The sequence below is a fragment of the Anguilla rostrata genome, chromosome 1 (assembly GCF_018555375.3).
Source record: "Anguilla rostrata isolate EN2019 chromosome 1, ASM1855537v3, whole genome shotgun sequence".
Taxonomy (NCBI): domain Eukaryota; kingdom Metazoa; phylum Chordata; class Actinopteri; order Anguilliformes; family Anguillidae; genus Anguilla; species Anguilla rostrata.
Window position 1 is genome coordinate 61,231,675 of NC_057933.1, and position 21,019 is coordinate 61,252,693.

At 46.5% G+C, this 21,019-nt stretch overlaps 1 protein-coding gene and 1 long non-coding RNA gene across 7 annotated transcripts in view; one reads left to right on the forward strand and one right to left on the reverse strand.

Annotated features, from left to right (window-relative positions):
- Window positions 1-21,019, reverse strand: part of LOC135260985 (ataxin-1-like) — a 63,615-nt gene that overhangs the window by 9,476 nt on the left and 33,120 nt on the right. For 3 of the 6 annotated variants that reach the window (XM_064346795.1, XM_064346821.1, XM_064346803.1), the window contains one exon: window positions 382-2,433. In XM_064346795.1, the coding sequence (XP_064202865.1) occupies window positions 382-2,145 (1,764 nt within the window). In that variant the 5' untranslated portion in view covers window positions 2,146-2,433. Of the gene's footprint in view, window positions 1-381; window positions 2,434-10,963; window positions 11,674-16,023; window positions 16,163-21,019 lie in introns of those variants that run through there. The other 3 variants (XM_064346811.1, XM_064346786.1, XM_064346776.1) reach the window with 3 other exon arrangements.
- Window positions 11,937-18,249, forward strand: LOC135261007 (uncharacterized). The gene is made up of 3 exons (XR_010331806.1): window positions 11,937-12,532; window positions 13,544-13,712; window positions 18,071-18,249. It is a non-coding gene; the product is annotated as an uncharacterized LOC135261007 (long non-coding RNA).

Here is a 21,019-nt window from a genome sequence, read left to right on the forward strand (position 1 = left end):
CAAAGAGGCCATCAGAGTATAATGAGTCTATAATGGGAGCTTGATCGGTTTGAAAAAAAAAGACTCCCTTGCTGAAGTTCTAGGTTCTTTTTTCCTATGAAGGAGACTGGAAGAGCTATACTGTAGAAAATTCAGATGCCTGCTCTCATCCTCTCAAGGGTGGAACCACGCTGCCGACTAACATGACACAGACAAGGTAATTTCCATAAATTTTATGGAAAAATCTACCTTGAAAAATAAGTGCAAGGGCTAATTTGACTCTTGAATTTCAAGCGTGGTAAGCCCTATATAAGGCTATATCCAACACTTTGAAAGCTATTAAATCATCATTTTAATGCTTTTAACTCTTTGTCATGAAAAATGGTCTGGCTTTCAGCTCACCTGCACTCTGTGCTCTCCCACAGCGAACTGGATGATGGCGGAGTTGGGCGTGGGGCTTCCGTCGATGCGCTCCACCGTGCTGGAGTCGATCTTCAGCTCTCCACTGATCTCGGCGCTCTGGATGAAGTCCTCTGTCCGCAGGTCCTCCACCCGCTTCAGCTCCCCGTCCGCTAGCTGGATGATGGAGCCCTTCATGAAGTAGGGGGGCAGCAAGGGGGCAGGGGCTGCAGGCACAGGCAGGTTGAGCTGGGCTTGCACCAGGCCTCCGGCGGTGGCGGTAGCCGGGTAGGCTCCTGTGGCCTGCTGCTCACTCACCCCCACGAGCTCACACTTTGGGATCGCCGTGGCGATGTAGGAGTGCGAGGCAGACACAGCGTTTTGCTGGGGGGAGGTAACCACAGCATGGGGGGGCTCCTGCTCCCCTCCGCCACTGGCGCTGACTGGGACCAGCAGGGACTGCCCGCTCGGGATGAGCAGGTGCTGGGGCAGGGTGGCGTGGTAACTGACCGTCTGCTGCTGCTGCCCGCCACTTGCGATGTAGCCGATGATGGGCGGCTGGGGGGCGTGGTAGAAGCTGGGGGCGGTGACGCCCATGGAGATCTGTTCGGCGGCACTGGGAGTGGTCTGGATGACGGTGTGTGGGGACAGAGAGGCGATGTGCGTCTTCAGCCCCTCTGAGGACGTGGAAGAGGGGAAGGTAAAGGATGAAGCCTTGCCAGAGATGGGCTTGGTCAGAGCTGCACCCCCCTTCTCACTGTGAGCCACAGAGGATGGGGGCTTCTCTGGGCCGCAGTCCTGCTCAGCACCGCCGCTGTTGCCATGGCTGTTGGGCACCAGCATCAGAGAGGTTCGAAGCCCTGATGTTTCCTGTGTGTAGTCGGCTGGGATGACCACGTGCTGGGTCTCGTAGTGCTGCTGCGGCTGGCCGTGCGCTGCCTTGGCCACTCCACTCTGCTTGATCAGGCTGGCCTCCAGCAGCAGCCCGTAGCGCCGACCCTTCTCCACCTCGCCATTCAGCAGCTCCCTTGTCCGGCCCTCGTCTTTCTTGGCCACCGGGCTATCGGCGTACTGGACGACCACCTGCGAAGGCGTGAGGGTGAGGGTGTGGGGCAGGACGGCCGAATGCAAGGGCAGATGGCCGCCAGGTGAGGCCACCGTCCCCGCCGTCACACTCAGAGGGGAGCCGGCCATCTGGACGTACTGGTGGGTAGACTGGGGTGGAGGAGGGGTGCCCAGCAGGTGGTGCTGGTCCCCTTTAGAGGCCTGTGAAACCACAGCGCTACCATAGGCCTCCAGGTGAGGGCGCTGGACCAGGGCAGGGGTGGACGTGGCCGTTGGGGAGATGAGCTGGGAGGAGATGTAGCCGGCGTAGTGCCCCCCGTAGGCTGGGCTGATGAACTGCACGTTGGGTGGCAGCTGGGTATACTGGATGGTCCCGGCAGCTTGGGAGAGGGGCGAAGAGTACACCGTAGGCAGAGTGGTCAGCGCTGTTCCAGCCACTGCGACTCTGGACTGGGAGGACAAGGAGGATGAAGAGCAGGAGGAAGAGGAGTACTCCGTTGTTGAGGAGAGGGGTTTGTGTATGTGTCCATCGTGCTGCCCTCCAGTGTTCTGCCCACTGGCCACGCTTGCAAGCCATGCCAGGTTTTCCCCTCGTTGGCTCTCGCTGGCCGATGCCACCACCACAGCCTTCTCTTCCATGGCCAGAATTTCCCGTTTCTTTGGGGGCAAACACTCATTACTCCTCTCCTGGTTGGACTTCATGTTGTTCTACTGCTGGTAAGTCCAGTCTCGTTTTCTAATGTCAGTTTTCTCCCTCTCTTCCTTTTCTCTCTAACTCTTAATCTCTCTTTATCTGTCCGGTAGTTGTAGTTATCACTGTAGCGGGGTCCTCCCGCTAACTCGTTAGCCACTCCGGCGTCCTCAGCGTCTGACTGATGCAGATCTCAGTCTGAAGCTTGTGGAGTCTTGTCTGCTGTCAGAGGAGGATCCATGGATTTCATGAGGAATCATCTCCCTCTGAGTGTGGGCCTCCTCAGCTGTAACTGTACTCTGTGGAGGGAATCACACACACACACACACATATATTAGTCACCGCTCACAATAAAATGATGACTGATGGAAGCCCTAAGTGCCTCAGAGTGGGAGCTGGCTTTTCACATGAGGTAGAAAGGTGCTGCAAGCATCCATTACTTCTGCTTGGAAGTGCAGCATTTGGACTGTAAGAGAAGACTCTCGTGTGAGTGCGAATAAGAGAGAGAGACAGAAAGATTGTGTGTGTGTGTGTCTGTGTGTACATGCTTGTGTGTGTGCCTGGGTGCATGCACAGTGCACAGTATGTGTGTGGGAAAGCATGAGTGAGAGATCGAGTGAGACAGCGCACAGTAGCCTCTCAGCATTAGCTTTATTAATAATGCACCAGCAGCTCTGTTCTCAATGCACATTTAAAAGCCTGCACCCACAGCAGCAGGCCAGCATACATGTGCAGCCACTGTCATGCTCTCTGACACACATGCACACAGCACACTGACTCTAACACACAGTAGAAACAGGGTGCATTTATGTTTTTGGACTTCAGCATCATTCTGTGGTGTCAAAATGAAAAGGTTTCAATAAGCACCCACAGGAAGGTGTGTGAATCTGAAGAAGAACTTATTTTAAGCAATGTTTTCTAGGTAACTGTGCATAAAGGCACACATGTTTTCTCTCTAATACCTCTAATCATAACTAGTATACAGTTATAGTTCGTATTCTTCTATGAAGCTCTGGAAAGTTTTTTGTCCAAGTCTCCTCCAAAGCACATGTGTCAGCCAGCCACTTCACATCACAATGTAGCTCGCAACTCTGCCCCACACAGACATGAGTTGTAAGAGGACACTTCCGAGAGGACAATGTGCAGTTTACCTCTATAAATTCCCGTCGGTATGAATGTACAGTATGTGTATGTAGACCAGCCTGTATGAGTGTCTCCTATGCATATACAACAAGACAAGTAAAAACCTTAAGCTTCCAATAATATTCTAACTCTTTATTCCACAGCATTTTAATGTATTTCAAAACACCCTCACTTCCAGTCAGGTATTCTGACATGACTTAGAATAGAAAATGTGTATACTGCTAGTGCTTTTGAAATAAGCTGTAGAGCATAAGCTATTCAGGGGCAATGCATGCATCTGGATAATTCAGGTGATTCAGAAGTTCAGACATTATATCCCACTTTGGGAAATGCTCCACTGAAAATAATGGTTGTTTGTGTAGTGTATTACTGACAGAACCAAATTGCTCAAAGAAACATGCAAAATAGCTAAATATTGCCCTAGAAGTGCACACTATATACTCATATATACTTCAGATGAAATGGTTGTACATTGCCAAGTTTTGTGAATACAATTAAAGACAATTCAGAAATAGGTCTGCTCTGTGTTGCATGTGGGAGGGTTGCTTTGAATATAAAATAAGCTGGACGTTTTGAGACATTAGGAGAGCCAGAGACCCAGCTGAGTTCTCATTCAGAATGGGACATTCCTCCAGTTCTGGGCCCTTATCAGCCTCTTATCTGCTGTGTCTCTGGAGCATTCTGAGGCCTCTCTTGGCACAAAGATGGAAAGGCTCTGTGTTTTTTCCCCTTGGTTGTTTTGGTTCACAGAAAATTGTGAGACAAAACCACAGCACTCTGCGTTCAGACAAATTGAGCTGTGAAGAAATGACATGCGATGGCTGGATTTTCACTGGGTTGGCTGTGACTCAGAAAGAAGCATCCAAGGAAAAGGCAGATGGTCTTTCTTCTGCTATGAGAACCATTACCTGCTTGTTATGTAACTGCAAGTAAATGTCATTACAAAGGTAACCACTGTGTCTGGCTGCCACTGCATTTATACCTGACTGTGAAGAGTAAACCTGTGGATATTTAAATGATTAAATGAACTGCAAGTAAAGCTGTCTTTAGCCATCTTTCCAGTGCATCCTTGTTGTATTATAGTAGTGGTACATTGCTAGAGAACCTAGCACCATCCATGTTTGCAAGTGAAACTGGTCCTGGAACACAATAACTGAGTGTGACAAGGGCCTGGAGGCCAGAGTCAATGAGTGCTGAGATTAGCTATTTATTTCTGCTTCACACTAGAGGTCATCACCATTGTTAATGGAAATTGCACAGTTAGACACTGGGTTACTGAAAAGTACTGTGTAAACAAGCCAACAGCAGCAGATGGGGCTCTATCTTTTTCACTCTCTCCCTCTCTATTTTTCTTCCTTTTGACCCTCAATTTCTCTCTTTTGCTTATTCCCCCTTTTTGTTTATTCTCTTTATCTCTGCATTTTCCCCTTCCCCTTTCTGTCTGTTTCTATCATTTCTTCATAGTCTACCTTTCTCTCTGCCTTAGACTTTATGTCTCTACTTCTCTTTCCCTCTGCCTCTCTCTTTTTCCGTCTCTCTAATTCAGAGTTCGGTCTGCAGTGCACACAGTCATTAGAGCATGCTAATTAGCTGAAGGCAATTTCCACAGCTATTGTGAACAGGCACAACAACATACATTCTACACAAAGGAGATTTTGAAAGAGAAGAAAGAAATAATAATTTCATACCAATACTTTAGTAGTATTTGGTAAGATGAACCATTTCCATTTCAATTTTGTCTATGATAGGTTGCTGCAGATGAACAACATAATATTACAATCTCTACAACTGGTAGTGACTGTTTGAAACAGGATCTCTGCATATCGCCAAACGTGGTCTATGTTGTATCCATCACAAGTTCAATCACTAAAGCCCATGCAAGCACTTCAGACTATTTTAATCAGGCTTGTACAACCCTGTTGTGAGTACTAGTCTTAATTTTGTCATTATTTCAATGATAATAAAAACAAAAGAGAGAGTTTCATCTTTAATCCTCTCACCAAACTGTGCACCATTCATTTCTTCCCACATTCACTTCTGTTCCTGGTATACTGCCAGGAATCAGCCGGCAAGGATTAATGGAGAGTTGGCTGCCACAATACTACCCTAAACCCACAAGTATAAATATGCCAATGAACATGGCTAAGCTAGAACTGAAGTGTGAACTGGCAAAAGACAGTCCTTAATACTATTTATAGGGGGGTGGTTTCAAGGAGGCAGTGATAGAGCAGGGGTTTCAACCTTTTCTGATGCAGGGACCCCCACCCAAGCTCAAAGACATCCAGAAGGCCCCTCTCATAAGTTGAAAAGAGTTAGGAGGGGGAAATTGCAATTGCGGATCAGGGTGGGGGGGGGGGAAGATTCTATCTGTGCAAGTGCCAGCTGGACAGGGATTCCCTACAGTACCTTCACAGACTCTGAAAACCTGAAAACCCAGGAGATAAGGTAACAAACCCTGGTCTTCCACTCCACAACACAATGCCACATCGGCACCAAGTCAGGCCTGGTGAGATGGAAAAATGCCCTGCAGTATGTCATTCTACCTCACAAGCGGGATCACTGTATTCTATTCACCTTTACGTACTGTAGACAAGTACCATTGAATCCAGCTCACATGGCCACATACTGTACGAGACTGAAACCAATGTGGTGATGATTTATTCTGCAGGAGGCAAAGAGCTTACTGTCCGAGCGTGGGAGCCAAATTTTGGTCTCCTTCACCATACCAAGGACATTAACACATTGCAGAAAGGCCAGGCCTCTTGGGAGGTGGAACTGTCCTGCTGCAAAGTCCTTCCTTCCAATGTCACAATTCTTGATTTTCACTACAGTATTATAAGAAATTCATCCCCAGTAATGGCCTCACCTAGCTGAAGATGTCATTGATGGTGTTGTAAGCAAGTGCAAGATCAGTCACAGATATCATTTTTGATTGTGAATGAAGTATCACCAAGTTACAGTATTTAATTCAGGACTACATTTACAAGGGTCTATTAAATCAGGAGCAGATGTGAGTAATTATAAAGTACTGAATTTAATAGGCAGAGAAGATGGTTATTTCTACCATTATTTGGTGAATTTTAGTGCCATGCTACATGGCTTTCCAACTATTCAGCACTGGAGTACCTGAGCTGCCCCGGTGTCAGGAAATCGGAATGTCTGTCAAAGCATATTACTTGACAACAAAGCACTGGATCATCCTATTTAAATGTGCTACTGTGCAAATTTGCAGCAGGGCCAGGGAACTCTCAGGGCTTATTTACATACACTGCATGTCAAAAGTATGTGAACCCCCTTTCTAATGAGTGGTTTTGGCTATTTCAGCCACACCCATTGCTAACAGGTGCATAAAATCAAGCACACAGTCATGCAATCTCCACTGACAAACAGTGTCTATAGAATGTGACGTACTGAAGAGCTCAGTGACTTTCAAAGTGGCACTGTCATAGGATGCCACCTTTGCAACAAGTCAGTTCATCAAATTTCTGCTCTGCTAGAGCTGCCCCAGTCAACTGTAAGTGCTGCCATTGTGAAGTGAAAACATATCGGAGCAACAACAGCCCAGTCACGAAATGGTAGGCCACACAAGCTCACAGAACAAGAGCTGAAGCATGTAGCGCAAAAAGATAGAATAGAAACACGTTCTTTGGAGTGATGAATCACGCTTCACTATTTGGCAGTCTGATGGACAAATCTGGGTTTGGCGGAATGCATAGTGCCAACTGTACTGGCCCGAATGGTGCCAACTGTAAAGTTTGGGGCAGGAGGAATAATGGTCTTGGTCTATATTTAATGGTTTCGGCTAGTCCCCTTAGTTCCAGTGATGGGAAATCTCAACGCTACCACATACAATGACATTCTAGAGAATTGTGTGCTTCCAACTTTGTGGCAACAGTTTGGGGAAGGCTCTTTCCTGTTTCAGCATGACAATGCCCCTCGTGCACAAACCAAGGTCCACAAAGAAATGGTTTGCTGAGTTTGGTGGGGATGAACTTGACTGGCCGGCACAGAACCCTTACCTCTACCCCATCAAACTCCTTTGGGATGAACTGGAATGCCAACTGTGAGTCAGGCCTTATGCCCAACATCACTGCCCAATCTCAATGATGCTTTTGTGGCTGAGTGGAAGCGAATCCTCGCAGCCATGTTCCAAAATCTACTGGAAAGCCTTCCCAGAAGAGTACAGACTGTTACAGCAGCAAATATTAATGCCCATGGTTTTGGAATGAGATGTTCAACAAGTACATATGGGTGCGATGTTCAGGTGTCCGCATACTTTTGGAAATATAGTGTGCAGTATCAACATGTACACATTCGCCCCCCCCCCCCCACTAAACAGGTCAGGATACAGCAGAGCATAAGCTTTCCCCCACTAATCATTCCTCCTCTGGATTAAACTGCAGAAACAAAGGAGGGGCTCTGGCCCTGGGAGAGAGAGTGACCCACATTGAGCGGCGCCTGCAGCAACAGCACCAGAGTCTGGGAATACCCCACTCTACAGCAGCACCAGAGTCTGGGAATACCCCACTCTACAGCAGCACCAGAGTCTGGGAATACCCCACTCTACAGCACACAGAGCTGGAATACCCACTTCGCAGCCAGAGCCTGGAATACCCACTCTACAGCAGCACAGAGCTGGAATACCCACTCTACAGCAGCACCAGAGTCTGGAATACTCCACTCTACAGCAGCACCAGAGCCTGGAATACTCCACTCTACAGCAGCACCAGAGCTGGAACACCACAGGCCACTGGAATACCCCACTCTACAGCAGCACCAGAGTCTGGGAATACCCCACTCTACAGCAGCATCAGAGTCTGGAATACTCCACTCTACAGCAGCACCAGAGCCTGGAATACTCCACTCTACAGCAGCACCAGAGCCTGGAATACTCCACTCTACAGCAGCACCAGAGCCTGGAAACTCCACTCTCAGCAGCACCAGGTTGGAATACTCCACTCTACAGCAGCACCAGAGCCTGGAATACCCCACTCTACAGCAGCACAGAGCCTGGAATACCCCACTACGCAGCACTAGAGCCTGGAATACTCCACTCTACAGCAGCACCAGAGCCTGGAATACTCCACTCTACAGCAGCACCAGAGCCTGGAATACTCCACTCTACAGCAGCACCAGAGCCTGGAGTACTCCACTCTACAGCAGCACTAGAGCCTGGAATACTCCACTCTACAGCAGCACCAGAGCCTGGAATACTCCACTCTACAGCAGCACCAGAGCCTGGAATACTCCACTCTACAGCAGCACCAGAGCCTGGAATACTCCACTCTACAGCAGCACCAGAGCCTGGAATACCCCACTCTACAGCAGCACCAGAGCCTGGAATACTCCACTCTACAGCAGCACCAGAGCCTGGAATACTCCACTCTACAGCAGCACTAGAGCCTGGAGTACTCCACTCTACAGCAGCACCAGAGCCTGGAATACTCCACTCTACAGCAGCACCAGAGCCTGGAATACTCCACTCTACAGCAGCACCAGAGCCTGGAATACTCCACTCTACAGCAGCACCAGAGCCTGGAATACTCCACTCTACAGCAGCACCAGAGCCTGGAATACTCCACTCTACAGCAGCATCAGAGTCTGGAATACTCCACTTTACAGCAGCACTAGAGCCTGGAGTACTCCACTCTACAGCAGCACCAGAGCCTGGAGTACTCCACTCTACAGCAGCACTAGAGCCTGGAATACTCCACTCTACAGCAGCACCAGAGCCTGGAATACTCCACTCTACAGCAGCACCAGAGTCTGGAATACTCCACTCTACAGCAGCACCAGAGCCTGGAATACTCCACTCTACAGCAGCATCAGAGTCTGGAATACTCCACTCTACAGCAGCACTAGAGCCTGGAATACTCCACTCTACAGCAGCACCAGAGCCTGGAATACTCCACTCTACAGCAGCATCAGAGTCTGGAATACTCCACTTTACAGCAGCACTAGAGTCTGGAATACTCCACTCTACAGCAGCACCAGAGCCTGGAGTACTCCACTCTACAGCAGCACCAGAGCCTGGAATACTCCACTCTACAGCAGCACTAGAGTCTGGAATACTCCACTCTACAGCAGCACCAGAGCCTGGAATACTCCACTCTACAGCAGCACTAGAGCCTGGAATACTCCACTCTACAGCAGCACCAGAGCCTGGAGTACTCCACTCTACAGCAGCACCAGAGCCTGGAGTACTCCACTCTACAGCAGCACTAGAGCCTGGAATACTCCATTCTACAGCAGCACCAGAGCCTGGAATACTCCACTCTACAGCAGCACCAGAGCCTGGAGTACTCCACTCTACAGCAGCATCAGTAATAAATGCATCTTAAAATGCAGCAGTTGCAGTGTCATCAACAGCAGTAGTAATAATAATAATAATAATAATAATAGTAATAATAATAATAATAAACCAAAATATAAGTAAATAAAAAGGATATTAAATAAACTATTAAATAAAATAGCATGTGAATACATAAAAAAACTAATTAAATAAATAATCACAAGTAAAAACAGAAAACACTTTTTAAAATATTGCTAAAACAATGATAAAATAACAAAAATAGTATTTAAAAGCCAACCAAAATAGTTAGGATTTAAGTTTGCTTTTTGAAGTCCCACTAAGGCCAATGGGCTAATGGACTCCTGAATGCTTTTGCAGAGTTAGTCAATACCGTACAGAACACAGAACTTTCACATGGAGAAAAATGGAAAGCGGGGAATCTGATTGTCTGTACTGATCCTCATTAATTCCTACGGTGTGAATTATAGTCTCTCGTGTTTCTTAATTAAAGGAACCTTGATTAATTTGACTGAAAAAGATAATACACCCAAAAATCACAGAGGCAATGATAAGGAAAGCTGATACCAACATGCATCAAATCTCACAATTACTGTACCGTATCTCAGACTACAAAGTCAGTATGCAAATGTGATATTGTAAAAAACTGTAATAAGATTATAAAATTTACTATCAACCTGTAAATCCCCCAGATTACTGTGTTGGTAGCAGCTGAGACAAACCCCTTCAAAGAAAAAATCCTCACACAAACCAGCCAGAGCAGAGCGGCCTTAATACCCCACACACTCCTCTTCCACAAAGGCCTAAATCCCCAGCATGATACACTATCTGCCTTCTAATTTTAACCAGAGAGGTTTGCATCTGCGTCCGTCTGGTCCTCGTAGTGCGTGAGCAGGAACCCTCCCCCTTGACTAGAGCTGGTGCCTGGCCCTTTAAGAGGCGGGTACAGGTTTCCGTCCAGACAGCCAGCACAAACACCGCTGTCTCTGTCTTCACAATGACTACAGACTCCTGCATCGCTGCTCTCTAAAACCATGCACAATGCCGAGAGAGAGAGAGAGAGCGAGCAAGAGACAGAGAGACACAGAGAGAGAGAGATAGAGAGAGAGAGAAAAAGAGAGGGAGAAAGAGAGAGAGAGGACACAGAGTACCCGCAGCAAGGCTGCATGACTTGCGTTTTTTTACCCCCCCTCTCAGTTGTCCTCTCTCCGGGAGTCCCCAGCCTTGTTAAAAGACGATAGATGCTCTCACCCCTCAGGGGACAGAAAGCAAGGGTGTATGTCGGGGTGGATGAAAAACACCACAAGAAAAACACTGCAGTGCAAAAACAGCGCATAAGACATTCTCTGGTGCTGCCGTGTTTGGGAAAAACTTACCAATCTCTCCAGAGTCTCTGCTTGCATAGCCTGTTAAAAAAAATCCTCTCTGGGTCTCTATGCCTTTTCGCGTCCCTGAGAAAAAAAAGCTTAGCCCCTCTCCAATTCTTCCCTTTCATGCAGAGCGTTTCCTTAAAGCAAATTTAGCAATGGAAATTCACCCTTTTCCTCGTTCCGGTACGCGATCTCCCCGCTGCCCCCTCCGCTAAGCCGTTTCCATGGGCTGGCGATAAGGAAGTCCCCCCGCGCTCCTGGCTCACATGAAGCAGTACGTGTGCAACACTCCGGCGTATGTTATGCAAGGCCACTCGACTGCCAGAGCTCCGAGCAGTACTCCCCTCCCGGTGCTCCGCCCACAACGCACTTCATCAGCTTCATCAGGTATTCATTCAAAAAACACACACTCGGCTTGGCAGCATGCCCAGACTACGCTTACAAGGAGAGAGAGGGAGGAGAGCAGGGAGTGAGAGGGGAATAGAGAAACAGGGAGAACGAGAGAGAGAGAGAGAGAGAGTGTGTGAGTGAGAGAGGAGGCGAGTGAAAAAAGGGGAGGAGGGAAGAGAAAATGAGAGTTTGCAAGAGAGGTGCACACGGACAAACAGATAGTGAGACAGACAGATGGAAACACGCGTACGCACACACGTATTGAAAATCCCACAGGGAGGTAATTATGCAAGGCTTTTCTCTGCTCGCACACACAATACGCTTCATTTTTTCTGCTGGCAGAGAAGAGAATCCCCCCTCATTCTCCCTTCACCTTCATTCTAGTGTGAGCCCTTTGCATCGCACCCCGAGGAGCAGCTCCGTGGATTCTGTCCTAAAATAACCCCACACCTCCTCCCAGCCCCATCCAGCATCTATCACACCCAACAGGAGGGGCGGGCGCAGATAACCACCCTCTCTGCCTGTCTGGCAGTGGGCCCGCCCTGCACCCAGGTTCTTTATCCACATACACACACACACACACACATGCGCGCGTGCGCACACACACACACGCATACACACACGCGCGCGCGCGCGAGAGCGCATACATTACACAGACTCACACATGCGCATGCACACACACACGCACACACGCATATGCACGCAAACAAACACACACATACACACTCGCGCTTGCACACACACACGCACACACACACCTCCCTTAAACCCTCACCAATTTATGCAAACCCCCTCCTGCTCCTTTCACCCATGATGAGGTCTGAACTCTGGGCTGGGAATGGAAGAGCATTCTAAAGGACACACATACGAGTTCACACACACATATTCACATGCACAAACACAGCTACACACAAAAGCCCCTGTACAAAGGCCCTGCCAAACGGATATGATAGCTATTGTAGTCAGCATGCATATTAAAGATTGTTAAATGCCACATGTTGAAATAAGCGTGACTGTTTTAATGACAGGACTGACAGTCTGTTGGCGTATCAGAGATCGGGCGAATGTTTTCATCTGCAGTAGCCGGCTACAGACCAGTCTGTGATTGCATGATTTTTTTTTTCATCCACAGAACCGACTGACTGCTGATTGGTCTGGGATCACGCAATCCCCTGTCTGCATACGGTGAGTACGTGCATACAATAGACGAGGAAATTAATTCAGCTTCTGTTTAAATTAATACATTGACCACTAGAGGGCATCACACATTGTATCTGAGTAGTGTAAATGAGCCGCCTGCGATAGTACAAGCTATGGTGTTTGTTTAGCTGACCTACTTTCTCTGAAGGTTTTTTTTTTTTGCTATAAATTTTCAGACTGAAAGCACAAATTGGACTCAGAGCAGGTTTAAATTGTGCAGTGATGAGTGCTGTATGTATAATGCAGCGTGGGTGACATTACTTGAATAATAATCAGTCCACTTACACTGGCACCACCCTCCTTTTTCCCCAGTTGTTCAATTGCACTGTCCTAGACACCGCTAGCGGACTTGTAATTTAGTCCTCTTTGGGAAGGAGGGGGTTACCTGTAGGACAGGCAAAATTGAGCACTGTCCTTTTATCTTAATTTAGGTCCTTTTATATTCACCTGCAAGACTTATTTATACTTTTAAGGAACACATTAATGTATAAATGTCTTACTTTAAGTATGATTAAGGAGGTACCAAAAAGATATTGAGGTTATTAAGCGTAACGTCACTACCGACTCATAACACAGTTCTGCCTTAAGAAAAATAATCAATATTTTTCATGAATTAACATGATGTAAGAGTACAGACTGCCTGTAGTACACTGCATGTAAGGCGTTCTAACACTTTGGCAGGACTAAAGAGGGCTGAGCAGCACAGTCACTAATCAAGCAATTTGACAAGGGCTAACAGCACGAGACCCAAGCTTGACCACAACAGCTAGTATGAGACAGTCTGTCTGGAGACATCACTGAGGGAAAAGAGAGGTGTGGGGTGGACTGCAGGACCCTGTACGCATGCCCCGCATCGCTGAGGCCCAGGGACCCCTGAGCTAGGAGGGGCAGCCCGCCCCCCAGGTTACTGCCCCAGATCCCACTCCTCTCCCTCCCTCTATGCAGTGCACACTCAGATGCAGCATGTAAGCCTTTCATTGTTTTGACCATCTACAGGGAAGTCCTCGAGGGGGGGGGGGTGCTGCTCCATTATTAACAACAGGCACAATAAATAAAACAACACAGGGATTTTCAGCGCTCTGATGTGGTGAAGGAAAACATCCGGCCTGTCCCCTCCCTACCCAACACACACCTTCAACCTCACTCAGAGGTCACTGAGTCCAAGGTTAGTGCTCCTCCTCTATATGAGTGCAACATGTACAGCATTCTATTAGACACAGCCTGAAGCAATCGCATCCACCCTGGGTACAAAACCAAGGAACAGCAACAAATACACTGTACACACGCACACAGACACAAACACACACGTACAAACACAAAACATATATAAATATATATATACACACACACACACACACGCACCTACACACAAATTCAAACAAACAAATGCCACACAGAGTAGGCCTTTCTAGACTGGGACTGTTTGTCCAGGTCATCTGCCAATGTGGTTTCAGTCTGAATGAAAATATACAAAGATTCTGCAAACCATGCAAACCCACTCCCAAAGCCAGCGCTCAATTTTATGACTAGCCACTGCATTGGTATAGTAACTATTTCATCATTAAGGTAATCATTTTAATTGTACAATACATTTTTTTAAATCAAAATGACCACTTCTATTGGTGAGAATCATATTTTTGAAAAATAACCAAAAGAACAATTCTATTGGAAATTAGGACAATGGCAGTTATGAAACACATTTTTACACATGTTGATGATTACCCAAGGCACTCGCATGAGCAGGCAATGTGCCTGTATAGTGTAGGAACCTATATTCTTAGTACTGAACATATCTTCATATCTGCTGTGGCTGTGCCTTTTGGGCAAGAGGCTAAAATTCTATGCAGTGAGCTCACAGTAACTGGCCCTGTGTGTTCTGAATAAGAGCATGTTCAGCTGTGAGCTGACAGTAGCTGGGCCTGTGCGGTTTGGATTAGAGTATTCCAAGAAATGAGCTCACAATAGCCGGCCCAGTGCATTTTTGGAAAAGAGCATTCCATGCAGTTAGCTCACAGTAGCTGGCCCTGTGCAATGTGGATAAGAGCATTCCATGCAGTTAGCTCACAGTAGCTGGCCTTACGCATTTCGGATAAGAGTATTCCATGCTATAAGCTTGTCCCCAGTTCACACTGCATCCCAAACAGCTATCCAATCTTGCAGAAAATGAAGGGGAGAGACTCCCTTATTTTAATTGGAAGAGATTTCCAGTATTGTTGCTATAATTTTTCATTTCTATATTACACTGTTCAAAGCAAGGCATCTAATGAGTCACCAAGGTGACAGAAAGCACCTGTAGGTGTATGCAGGTCTATAGTATATATTTAGTATCTGAGCATGCCCACTCAAATTATTAGCTGTGTTATAGCACTGAAGTACAGTAGTACAGTACACACATTCACTGCCACAAGCATCTAATCTCAGGACTAGCCACTGCCCTCTCTCTCTCTCTCTCTCTCTCTCATCTGAAAAAGAGCTTTCATAGCACACTTCAGTATGAGAACAGTCAGGCCCATCCTGACAAAGCAGGTCTTCTTTCCTTCCTTTGATCGCTTCACCATCGTAATCACTGCTCCTGCTTTGAGCAGAAAACAAAGACGATTCTAATTAAGACCAATTAAACCATTTTCTGAACATTTAACGGCTGAGATGAATTAGCAATCTCAGCACAAGACTTTGAAACAAACACCCACAGCTGATAAAATCTGAAGAATACACTGTAAACCAGCCAAAGATTTGTTGGAAATTGCTCAATACGACACAAAATGTAATTGTTCCTGTCAGCGTTGACAGCCTTTCCAAAGGCATATCTTGATGGAACCACATACGGTTTACTCCTGTCCTTGAGCCAACAGAATATATGAATTGGTGCTTGAGTTTGAGAACAAAGCCACACGCATGCACACACGCACACACACACACACACACACACACACACACACACACACACAAAGCTCTGAAGGTTTGAGGCCTTGGAGCCCGGCCTTGTGCACAGAGGTCAGAGACGTGGGAGATATAAAACGGAGAAAAAAGAAAGGAATGCCTCACAAACAGCAGAGCAGATTGAACACTATAAATAGTGCAAATGCCTCTTCGAGGAAAACACTCCGAGCTATGAAGCAGGAATCGAAAAACTCGCAAAAAACACCAGACTGCCACCTCAAACATGTTTATTTAGGTTTGTTAAATTAAATATGAACACACAAATTTTAAATAATATGCTTTCTCTCAAAACACAAAACACAGATATATATATATATACAAGAAGACCGGGAAAAGAGAGCTAGAGAGGTAACACACATACCATTGTACTTACAGCTGCCAAACTCATTAAGAACACTTCCCTACTAACATTACCATGCATTATTTCCTACAAATATCACAAAGCAAACCAAAGATCAAAGATTGAACCCAGAAAAACCAATACAGCACATAAAAACACCCACAGACTCACTAGAGTAAGCACAGCTGCACCTTACCCTCGTCTGACAATGCCAATGGTAACTGTCCAGAAAGGGTATCCTCTGGACACTGATTTTCCCTCCATATGTCCAGTTAAAAGGACCTGTGAACTCTTGTCTATGCTATACTCGGAGTGTGGGAGAGAGCTCAGCCAGCCCTTTATGTTCCTCATACAAAAGGAAACATGTCCAGACATGTAGAGACACACACGGTACAATTAGACTGCTGTATAAATACTTACATATAGATTAAGAGATGGAGGGTTGGGCAAGGATATCATGCACAGGCGCACCTAAACGCAGATTCTATAGGCAGATGGAGGACCCGGCTGTGTGACCGCGTTGGGTCAGAAGGGAGGGGCCGGCAAACTGCCAGGTATAAGAGAAGAGAGGGATCCAGGTTCACTCAGCACTGACTGTGAGGGATCCAGGCTCACTCAGCTCTGACTGAGAGGGATCCAGGCTCACTCAGCACTGACTGAGAGGGATCCAGGCTCACTCAGCACTGACTGAGAGGGATCCAGGCTCACTCAGCTCTGACTGAGAGGGATCCAGGCTCACTCAGCTCTGACTGAGAGGGATCCAGGCTCACTCAGCACTGACTGAGAGGGATCCAGGCTCACTCAGCACTGACTGAGAGGGATCCAGGCTCACTCAGCACTGACTGAGAGGGATCCAGGCTCACTCAGCACTGACTGAGAGGGATCCAGGCTCACTCAGCACTGACTGAGAGGGATCCAGGCTCACTCAGCTCTGACTGTGAGGGATCCAGGCTCACTCAGCACTGACTGAGAGGGATCCAGGCTCACTCAGCACTGACTGAGAGGGATCCAGGCTCACTCAGCACTGACTGAGAGGGATCCAGGCTCACTCAGCACTGACTGAGAGGGATCCAGGCTCACTCAGCTCTGACTGAGAGGGATCCAGACTCACTCAGCTCTGACTGAGAGGGATCCAGACTCACTCAGCTCTGACTGAGAGGGATCCAGACTCACTCAGCTCTGACTGAGAGGGATCCAGGCTCACTCAGCTCTGACTGAGAGGGATCCAGGCTCACTTAGCACTGACTGAGAGGGATCCAGGCTCACTCAGCACTGACTGAGAGGGATCCAGGCTCACTCAGCACTGACTGAGAGGGATCCAGGCTCACTCAGCTCTGACTGAGAGGGATCCAGACTCACTCAGCTCTGACTGTGAGGGATCCAGGCTCACTCAGCTCTGACTGAGAGGGATCCAGACTCACTCAGCTCTGACTGTGAGGGATCCAGACTCACTCAGCTCTGACTGTGAGGGATCCAGGCTCACTCAGCTCTGACTGAGAGGGATCCAGGCTCACTCAGCTCTGACTGAGAGGGATCCAGTCCTCAGCTCTGACTGAGAGGGATCCAGACTCACTCAGCACTGACTGTGAGGGATCCAGGCTCACTCAGCTCTGACTGAGAGGGATCCAGACTCACTCAGCACTGACTGAGAGGGATCCAGGCTCACTCAGCTCTGACTGAGAGGGATTCAGGCTCACTCAGCTCTGACTGAGAGGGATCCGGGCTCACTCAGCTCTGACTGAGAGGGATCCAGACTCACTCAGCACTGACTGAGAGGGATCCAGGCTCACTCAGCTCTGACTGAGAGGGATCCAGGCTCACTCAGCTCTGACTGAGAGGGATCCAGGCTCACTCAGCTCTGACTGAGAGGGATCCAGGCTCACTCAGCTCTGACTGAGAGGGATCCAGACTCACAATCTAGAGTACCTTTCCTTCCGAGCAGAAAACTGTCAGAAACACGTGTACATGTTTGAAAAAAACCTTCAACATCAAACAACCAGCAAGTTTATCTCTTTTCTTATCTCTTTAGTGTTTTGCTGTGTTGCATGATTCCATGTCATCTTATAGTCTGTACATGTACTTTATTTCCACTGCTTTATTCTTGGATTTATACTTTGATTTCAGTTCTCTGTACAGTATATCTATGCATTTTACCTGTTTTATGTTTCTGTAAACATAGTGACCATGGGTCTGAGAAAGGCGCTATATAAATAAAACATTATTTTTGTTGTTATTATTTGCAGACAGTGGAAATGGGCTGGTTGCAGATACATATTTCCCACGAGGCTATGCAGAAACAGCATGAAGGACAGCTACAGAAGCTGAACTCAAGTAATGCAACTTGGAAAAAAAAAAGATGGAACGATGCAGAACAAGTCAGCACGAGCATGAGATGTCAAATCCAGGACAGTGCTCAATGAACAGCCAGATCAAATAAGATTAATAAAGGATGCTGTTTGGAGTTAAAGCCAGCGGGTCCCCAGGACCGAGCCTGGGAAACACTACTCAGCACAACCGACATCAACATTCCCAATGGCTCACTGCACTCACTGTACACAGTGTATTTTAACTCAAAAGTAGTACTTCTATTTCTGGAAGCAGGGCAGTTGTAGAGGAGCTTAAAATAAGGACTCAGGGGCCAGCCCCCCCTGGCAGAGGTGAGAAAGGGGTGAGAGGATACAGGCAGAGGCGGTGCTGAGGGACACAGTGAGAGAAGCCAAAGGGAGCACCAGGCTGATGCTGACAGGTTTGTGAGTGACTCGGCAGGATTAGGGAGGGTGTGGGAGCAAAACCCCAACGTAATTCTGTAATCCAGAATAAGACAAAATAGCTCATCCAGGGCCATCCAGTCAGCCTTTATTCTCCAGGTGGCTATGTTCTGGCAGCTGCTGTGGGTGTTACTAGGAATAGATATTATTTATACAGTAATAAATATGAACCAGTTTGTCATGTTCATATTTAAAATTTCCCTCTGACTAGCAGTGCAACCAGGAAATGGTACTGAGAAAAATGACAGTACCTTACTGTACAGCAGGTAAGGTTTAACAAAGGCTGCATGTCAAGTGCAAAATGAGTAGTTTGAAGGTGTACTACAGAAGCTCCACACAAAGTGTTCTTATTGGACTTGGTTCATACTGAGAGGAGTGAATGCAAAAGTAGAGGGTTCAGGCTGAAGCTGGAAGCAAAGTTCCAGGGTATTGGCTTTGTTAGTATCCAGGGCCCACTGGAGCGGCACACTCTAAATCTTGCCTGAAGGATAATCAGTGACCCTTGCATAGTTTCTTCTCTGCAAATTTACATCCTTAATATGCATTGCCTTTCACCAAGCCTAAAAGAACCCAGACCTCTTTCATGCCACAGAGCATACAGTTTTGTAGACCTGTAGATTCAATGCTGGGGCTCTTCCTACATATACATATAGCATGCACCTGATGTCAGGTCTTCGCTAGGTCAAAAGTTAACAGTGCTTTATGTCTATATGAAATGGTAGGTACAGTATACCCTCATGATTGCTATGTAATTTCAAGAACACAACTTATGAATATACATTGATTAAAATAGACTCTGAGACTAAAACTACCACCAAAACAAGAGCCCTAAGCCGGAGCAAAGCCTGCATTTGCCTGGTTATTTATGTGTAACTGCTAACCACCATTCCACAGCACTGCCACTTAACAAGAATATTTACTGTTGCCAAAAGGCCACCAGGGGGACAATGAGTCAAACAGAGTCTGCTTCCTCTTACGGACAGCAGGAGAAGGATCAAAGCCTTTGAGGTGGGCATGCAGATTACAGAGAGGAGAATGAAACCACAAGAGATACAGAGCAACAGTGTTTCTGAGTGTGTATGAAGGCTCTAAGACGTGCATGAGTGAGGACAGCCTGCGCTCGCCATCCTCAAATAATGAAAAACATGGCCCCTGCAGTACAGGTGTCGATGCTGGCCTGTTCATTTCCGCCATCATCCAGGGACCCAGCTGCAAACACAACTGAGCCACAAGTGGAAGGTTGTTATGTTGTTGACATAACAATTCACTTTTTTTTTTTGTATTCACCCATTTTTCAAAAACTTGTTTCTAGGGCACATAACCCACTTTTTTTTTTTTTTTTACTGCTGTTTACTTCTATTCAAACATCAGACTTGTCACCAGGAAACAAAGTATATTTTTATCCAACTCCATTTCTAATAAGTTTTTGCTTTCCATTCTTCTTTTTATGATGCCTATAATACAATACGACTGTATACCGGTTTAATGAGTTGTGTGTATATTGTTGTAAAAGGAAAGTATGCCCACAATGATAATAAGCTCACAAGAAAGCTTACAACATTCTACTTTGAAATACACCCTTTCTTGGCATGCATAATAATTTGCTGTAAGTGTGACAGAGTACTATGATAATTCTATAATACTGCATGTCCAAACATTTCAATAAACAATGTGTTAATATCATTAGCCATTTATGCAATACATTTTCATATTCGAAAAGGGTAGCTCATATTGTAACTTAATACTTAGGTGTTACTGAAATTTGAAATTCACAACAAATCAATTGTTGACTTCCATAATTACTGATTCCATTCAAATAAGCAAAGACTATGGTCTACCCCAAACTAACTGTCCTTCAAAGTAAACCACATCCCCTTCACACCCCTCTTTTGTGTACCAAACCCCATAACAATTTAAGGTCAAAAGTTGTTTGAAAAAAGATTTGAAACTGAAAAAAACATTGCAAGCAAAAAAGGAAAAAAATCTAAACTGAAAATTAGATATTTTGTGCAAGCAACAGTCAAAAGAAATGCACTTACTTTGTCAACACTGTTTCAAATGATACTCATTTTCTGACCATTTTGGTGGGTTGGTTTAAAAAAAGATTTTTGGCTACAAAGTGTGTTTCAACCATTTCCTTTTCAGTTTTTTTTTTTGTTTGTTTCAAATTAAGGAATGTTTTAGCTCCAAATCTTTTGGAACATGTCATAGAAGAACTGGAAATGTTGCATGCTGGTTGTATTTCTGTCACTAGTCCAATATGCCTTCCCAGCAATGTTACGAAATACAATAAATACGGACATTTGTGTATTACAAAATAGAGATTGCGGACCAGGGGGCAGAGACGAAAACGGGTGGATTTCTCTTCAGATGGACGGTGCCCTAGGCCCTCGTCGCCTATGCCTAGAACCAGCCCCGCCTGAC